Here is a 6,422-nt window from a genome sequence, read left to right as displayed (position 1 = left end):
GCAACTTACCAGACAATCATCACACATACCAGAGAAAGAAGGACCAGGAATCCATGTGGATTCTCTTAATCCTTTGCCATTACTATTTACCTCACTTTAGCCCTTCTTCTGGTGGTTTTATTTGTATTGTATTGTATTGTATTGTATTGTATTGTATTGTATTGTATTGTTTTTTATTGTTTTGTAATGTTTTGTTTTGTAATGTTTTGGAGTTTTTTTTCTGTTCAGCTACTGAACCAGTAGCACACTTATTTTACTTGGAAGCTAGAATCACTCAGCCCCATACACCACATCACCTTCCACCAGCACAGACCCAGCTCCGTGGTCCACACAGCCCTCTTGGAATGGTTTCCTGACTATAGCTCATTTTAGCTTCACTTTTTTTATAGCTACCCACTCACAATGGTCTGTACTGGGACTGCAGTTCCTGTGAATCTGTGCTTGTGCAAGTGAGTTGTGTCTGATGTTTTAAAGGCTTTTTTCCCCAGACGTAAAAGCAGCATCACATGAAACAACACAGGGATGGAGGACAGCAGTTCTGCCATGGAAGCCTGGGACCAAGGGCTCTTGCCACTGGAGGTGACAGTTTGGCACCTGGAAGTTGCCTTTCCTTTGCCTTTCTCATGCTGCTGGCAAGAGCAATGGCTGTCTGTGAAGAGCAGCATTTCAACTGGCAGTGAGCAAAACTGAAGGCAGTAGCTGCACTAGCAAATGTAATTTTGCAGGCAACATAGATGGACTTGAATACCAGAGTAAAGCTGAAATCTGAAGATATCTCACTCTGTCCTTTTTCCTTTCTCCCTCTCCTGCCAGCCACAGTGATCTGAGCATTTGTGCTAATTCATCAGCTGATTCAGCTCTTTGCTTGGAAATTTTGTTGCAGGTGACGGAGGTCACCTTAATTAAGTCAACAGTCAGACTCTGTGTGATAGTAGCCTGAGGATGGAGATATCAACTCCCTTTCAGTACTGGGATCTGGTTTCCTTCACACTATTTGTTTTTTGGAGGGCTGGATCTTTATTTTGGGGATTATTTTGTGTTTTGCAGTTTTGAAAAATTTGACAATCTGCGTATAAAGACTTCAACCAAGGAGAAATGCATACTGTACTGAACAATAGTATGTTAAATTTTAATCCTCATAGCTGTGATAAACAGGGAAAGAGCATTCAAGTTATTATAGCAATCTTCATTAAGTATATTTGTGCTGACAGACTATTTCTTTGGAATTCACTTGTTGTGTAAAAGAGAAGGAAAATATTTTTCTTCTCCTAAAACCCACTTTGGGTATTTCCAAGGCAATCATGCAGTTCTCTTTTTTTTTTCCTCCAGAATGAGTTTTAATACTTTGAAAAATAATTGGGTATTTTTTCTCTGACATAGGCCACATATACTGAACAATCTAGAGGACTTTAAGTTCATTTTCACCTAGGGTCATTACCATACCTTTACCAAATATCTAAGCAGTCCTAAAGTTCTGGGGTTTTAATTTTTTAGTAGAAAATAAGAGGAGAATTTTGGAACAGCTTGCTAGGGTTTCTTATGGCTGTTTCAGGGCCAGTTTTAAGACTTTCTTGTTCTGGTATTTGCTATAGCTGAGCTGTACAAAAAATGCAGTAGATAAAAGGAGATAGAAATTATGATATGCTGTATCACGCTAACTGTGGAACACTTGACCTTATCCAAAGTAATGTATGAAAAGAAAGACATCTAGAAGGAGTTTCCTGTCTGCAGTGACCCAAATTTTAAGCACACATTAGGTTAGTTTACACATTCAGATACCTGAATGTTTTGCAGCATTGGATATTGTGCCTTCCTGTTTTGGGATTTGGACCCAGGCTAAATAAAACTGGCATTGCAGGGCTTTGTCTTTGCTATGACTTTTCCACTAGGGAATTTTTTTTTTTTTTTCTGTGGGTTAATTTCCACGAGAAGAAACACTACCCGAATTTATTGTAGCATTCAACATGGTTCCTGTATAATTCTACCACTTTGTTCTCAGTGGATAGCTTTAAAAACTCAACAGGAAAAAGAAGAGCAACAATCTCCAGCTACTGTGTAAGTCTGTATCACCAAAATACACTTAGCCATGACACCTTGAATCAGTGGGGTGGCAGCGAAGCCTTTGCATTGATGGAGTTTGGGGACAGTGACCTGGGGAAATGGGCAGTTGTCTCTGGCTGTGCTCAGGAGCAGGTGATGGGCACTGGCCAGGCTGCACTCCTCCACTCATTATACAAACTTTTATTATCCTGCATTATTACCTTGAAGGATGATGGGAACCTTAACTTCGACAAGTGACTCCAGTTTTCTGAAACTGAGCAGGAATGCTTTTGAATTAGCTATTGCAATATTTATAATTTCTGCCTTTGCATCTTGGGCAGTTTATAATATAACAAAGTTTGAAACCTAGAAACGAGCAATAGTTCTAGATATGACCTAGAAAACAAATGACCCAGTGAAGTCCCTTGTGCTGTGATGAGTTGATAAGCTCATCTCTGTTAACCCTCCAAACTAGTCATATGTCACAATTCACTTGTAATCCCAGAAATATTCAGGACGTGTACTGAAGGTCTGTGTCCTGAGAGCAAGTTATTACACGCAGGTTTCAGTTTATGAGAGGGAGGAGCACCAAAGGTAGTTAATGTGCTTGAGCCCAGAGTTGCAGAGAAAAACTGGAATGAAGGCTCAGAAAGTATGAGGTGAAAGAAAAAAAGCCAGTATTTATTATCAAAAATATCTTAATGAATCAGTTGTGAATGGGTGGGACTAGCAATATTACCTACTGGGGCAGACAAAAGAAAAACATAAAAGACCATGAACAAATCCTAATAGTGAAAAGCAGAGTGTGGAGGAGAGATAATACTGCTCTTTTCCTCACTTAGCTTTATAAAAGAGTCAGAATGTTTAAACCCCTTAAAAACATTCTGTGACAGTCACGATGGTACACAAGAGTGAAAATGCCTTCTACTGAGAATTCTGAAAATAAAAAACTAAAGGAATTTCATATGCACCCTCTAGGCTGAGGACATTGATTTGCTACTTCTAAGGTCTGGGTGATTGTTTGAGTGTCACACTGTTTGTCAGTGCTCACGGGACAAACCTGCACTTGATGCACAGGGAACTCCAGGCAGTGCCAGGGCCCTGAAGAAAAATTGACCAAGGCAGCAGCATGAGTAACAGGCACGTTCAGCCATGACACAGCTTATTAAAGGGATACGTTCACAGGCAGAAGTTCAAAGCAGCTTGAAAAAACCCTGCAGCTGTGAGCAAATACGTTGCTTTATGTTTGAGACCTTGTGTAGCTCTCAAGCACATAATTGTTTTTATTATGCTTGCTATTTGCTCACCCATTCATTACGGATTGTTTTTGACACTAGAAGGAAGTCCAGGCTGCACTTGCTTGGAATGAAGGGACGGTGAAGCCGCAGGGCTCTCCTGACAATGGGAGTGAAGCATCTCCCCACCCCACACTGGCACACACCCCCCACCTTTATGGGGCTGCTTAGGAATTGCAATGGTCCAGCTAGCAGAGGTTTGTCTCTGTTCAGTCTTCACTATGCTTTAGAAATTAGTTCTATCCGCGGTGCCCCAATGCGTGTCCCAATCTCTGTGCCTTTGTCACCAAACGTGCCCAATGGGGCAGAGGCCGATGGCATTTTCTTCACAAGCTGGCAAATCCTCTTCAGGCCGCACAGTGCAGCTACCCAAGTGTCACTGTCCCACGGCTGCTCACGGCACTGGGCCTGATGCCACCTATTCTCCTTTCATCAGGTAGCTCAGCTACAGGGGAACACCTTGTTCCGTGGCCGTGGTTATCCTCAGGATGACTCAGGGGACACGGTCAGGTCCCTGTCGGTGGGCGGGGAACACTTCGTAGCAGGAAGCCCACCTCTAGGTGCAGAACACCTGGAATAGTGTGCTGGCAGCTGTCGGTATGGCGTGGAGCTGTTGCCAGCCTTCTTCTGCGTCCCTCGGTCCCCTCCGTGCTGCTGTGGCACCGCCCGCCCCACCGGAACGTCTCTCCTCCCACACGCTCTGCTGCACGGGCCCCATCTTTCATACCCAGCCGATCCCGCCCCGAAAGCCCTCCTGAGCGTGGTCCGGGCCGCCAGGGTGCGTACACGGGCTGTGTGCACGGGGTATGTGCCCGTGGTCCCGGGGCCTGTGCCCGAATTTGTGTCGGGGGTTACTGGGGGCGTCCCGGGGTGGGCTCGGTGTCGGGCCAGGCCCGCCCCAGGCACCACCGGGGGGCGCGCTCTCGCCGCCGCGCTACCCGCGCCTCCCGCCAGGGGGCGTTAGCATCCCCGTCCGCCACCACCCTCGCTCGTCGCGGTGCTTGCCGGGAGTTGTAGTCCAACGAGCTGTTCTGCGAGCGGGGCGAATAGCTCCGAGGACTCCCGCTCCCAGCGTCCCGCGGGGCGCCGGCTCGGCCGTGCCTTTTGAATGATTTCACTGCGCTCGGCGCTTACGGCGAGTGCGGCGGCGGCGGGCGGGATCCTGGGAGGATCCGCGGCGGGAGCAGCGCGCCTGGCCCGTCGATGGCGGCCCGAGCAGGCCCTGTCGTGGCCGCCTGCGGGCCGTGCCGCTGTTAGGAGTGGCAGACGGGCTGCGGCGTTCTCTTCTTCGCCCATCCGCCTCGGCGGCCGGCGGCCCCTCCGCCGACATGTCGCTGGCCATGGAGGAGGAGGAGTACGCCCGGCTGGTGATGGAGTCGGAACCCGAGTGGCTGCGGAGCGAGATCAAGCGTCTCTTCCAGGAGCTGGGCGAGACCACCCGGGAGAAGATCCAGGCGGCGGAGTACGGGCTGGCAGTGCTGGAGGAGAAGCAGCAGCTGAAGCAGCAGTATGAGGAGCTGGAGCTGGAGTACGAGACCATCCGCACCGAGATGGAGCAGCTGAAGGAGGTGAGGCGGGGGCGGCGGCGGGTGGGCGGCCTGGGCCCGAGCACGGCCGTGGCGGGTGGAGGGGCGAAGGCAGCGCGGAGCGGTGGCAGCAGGGCCCGTTTGGAGTCCGGGGGCGGCAGGTTGACGGGCCCGGGGCTGCTGTGGGGCGACCGGCGGCTTCCCAGGCTTCGGCCTGGCTCCGGCAGGGCGGCTGCACCCTTCCCCAGAATGACAGCTCCCAGGCACCCGGCTGCAGGCCGGCCCAGGAGAGGGAAGGGATGGAAAAAAAATAAAGGCCTTTCTGCCCCGACCCCCGCTCCTGTGAACGGGGATGTGCGATGGAGGCGGGTAAACGCTTTTCTCTTCCCGTCTCGTTCCTCCTCGGGGCTGCTGTAGGGCCAGGAGCCGGACCGGGGTTGCCCCTCCCCGGGTTGGGGCTGTCGCCACCGCGAGAAACCCAAGCAGGCGGCGGGGGAGCGAGGGCCGGGACCAGGCTGCCGTGGTGATGCTGTCATATGCCTGCTTTTGTGTGGAAGGAGAAACCTTACCTTGGTGTTGATCACTTCCTCAGTGGGGACCACCACGAAAATAATACAGCAGACTCCAGTTCACTTAGCTTTGTTTTGGTGCAGGTCCTGCTGTTGGCATATTTTTTTATTATTTTATATTTAAGGGAAATTCCAGATCTAATCTGTACAGGAGAGTAAAGTTTGTCAGTAGAAACGCTGTATTAGGCAATTGACACATTAAGTTTTTGTCGTGCAAGATATCTTCTAGATATCTAGAATGTGGGAAAAGTGCCGTCCAGGGAGCAGTCAGAGAATGCAGAGTGTTGGTTTGCACTCCTTATGAACTGATTCCATAAGCCCACTGTATGACCCATGGGAACTTGTCTGCATATAGCTTTTCTTGGTTCAGTGATTTGGCATACAGGCAAACCTTGTGCTGCTTTTCAGCGATTTAGGCCTTGCCTTGATTGCAAAACAGCTGATACAGCCTAAGAGATGAATATACGTGGATTTAACCTGTACAAATTGTATCCACTGGGACTTAGCTTTAGTTTATTCAGTTGGAAATTGATTTCAAGTAAAATCAGAATACAGTATTTCAAGGAAAAGTAAGTCCTTCTAACAGACTGGTACAAAACCAGCAGAATCAGTGAATGCCCGCCCTTCCTGCATAGTATGTATCTTTTGGTCTTGTAAATAAAACTTTATTTTGCTTTTATTGTGTTAAACAATCATAAGCAAATAGATTAATTACTTTGAATTACACAGCTATAAACTGGTTATCTAAATATGCAAGCTGAACTGATATGCTGCTGTTCCTAAAGTCACTTGAGACCAGCACGGTTACAGCAGCATACAGAAGCAGAAACTTGGAAGTCAAGGGCAGAGGCAGCTGTAGAGTTGAGTTCAAGGGAGAGAAAAGTTATTAAAGCCGGTTGATAGGTGTGAAACAGCACGGAGAGGTGACGGGACTGGCACAACCTCACTGGGCAAGGCAGTGCCTGACACACCAGTGGGAGCCAGGATGCTTT

The 6,422-nt window shown here is 48.6% G+C and overlaps 1 protein-coding gene across 4 annotated transcripts in view; it reads left to right on the top strand.

The window, feature by feature from the left end:
• Window positions 1–4,014: 4,014 nt before the first annotated feature.
• BICD2 (BICD cargo adaptor 2) overlaps window positions 4,015–6,422 on the top strand; it is a 55,139-nt gene continuing 52,731 nt past the window's right edge. For all 4 annotated transcript variants that reach the window (XR_015275061.1, XM_086846344.1, XM_086846345.1 and 1 more), the window contains exon 1: window positions 4,015–4,903. Coding sequence is in view for 3 of the 4 variants with exons in the window: in XM_086846344.1 (XP_086702470.1) it covers window positions 4,664–4,903 (240 nt within the window). In the remaining variant the exon portion in view is untranslated. The remainder of the gene's footprint in view (window positions 4,904–6,422) is intronic.

The sequence above is a fragment of the Cyanistes caeruleus genome, chromosome 11 (genome assembly GCF_971803275.1).
Source record: "Cyanistes caeruleus chromosome 11, bCyaCae1.hap1.1, whole genome shotgun sequence".
In the NCBI taxonomy this organism is placed as follows: domain Eukaryota; kingdom Metazoa; phylum Chordata; class Aves; order Passeriformes; family Paridae; genus Cyanistes; species Cyanistes caeruleus.
Note: the sequence above shows the minus strand (reverse complement) of the source record. Positions and strands in the feature narration are given on the sequence as shown.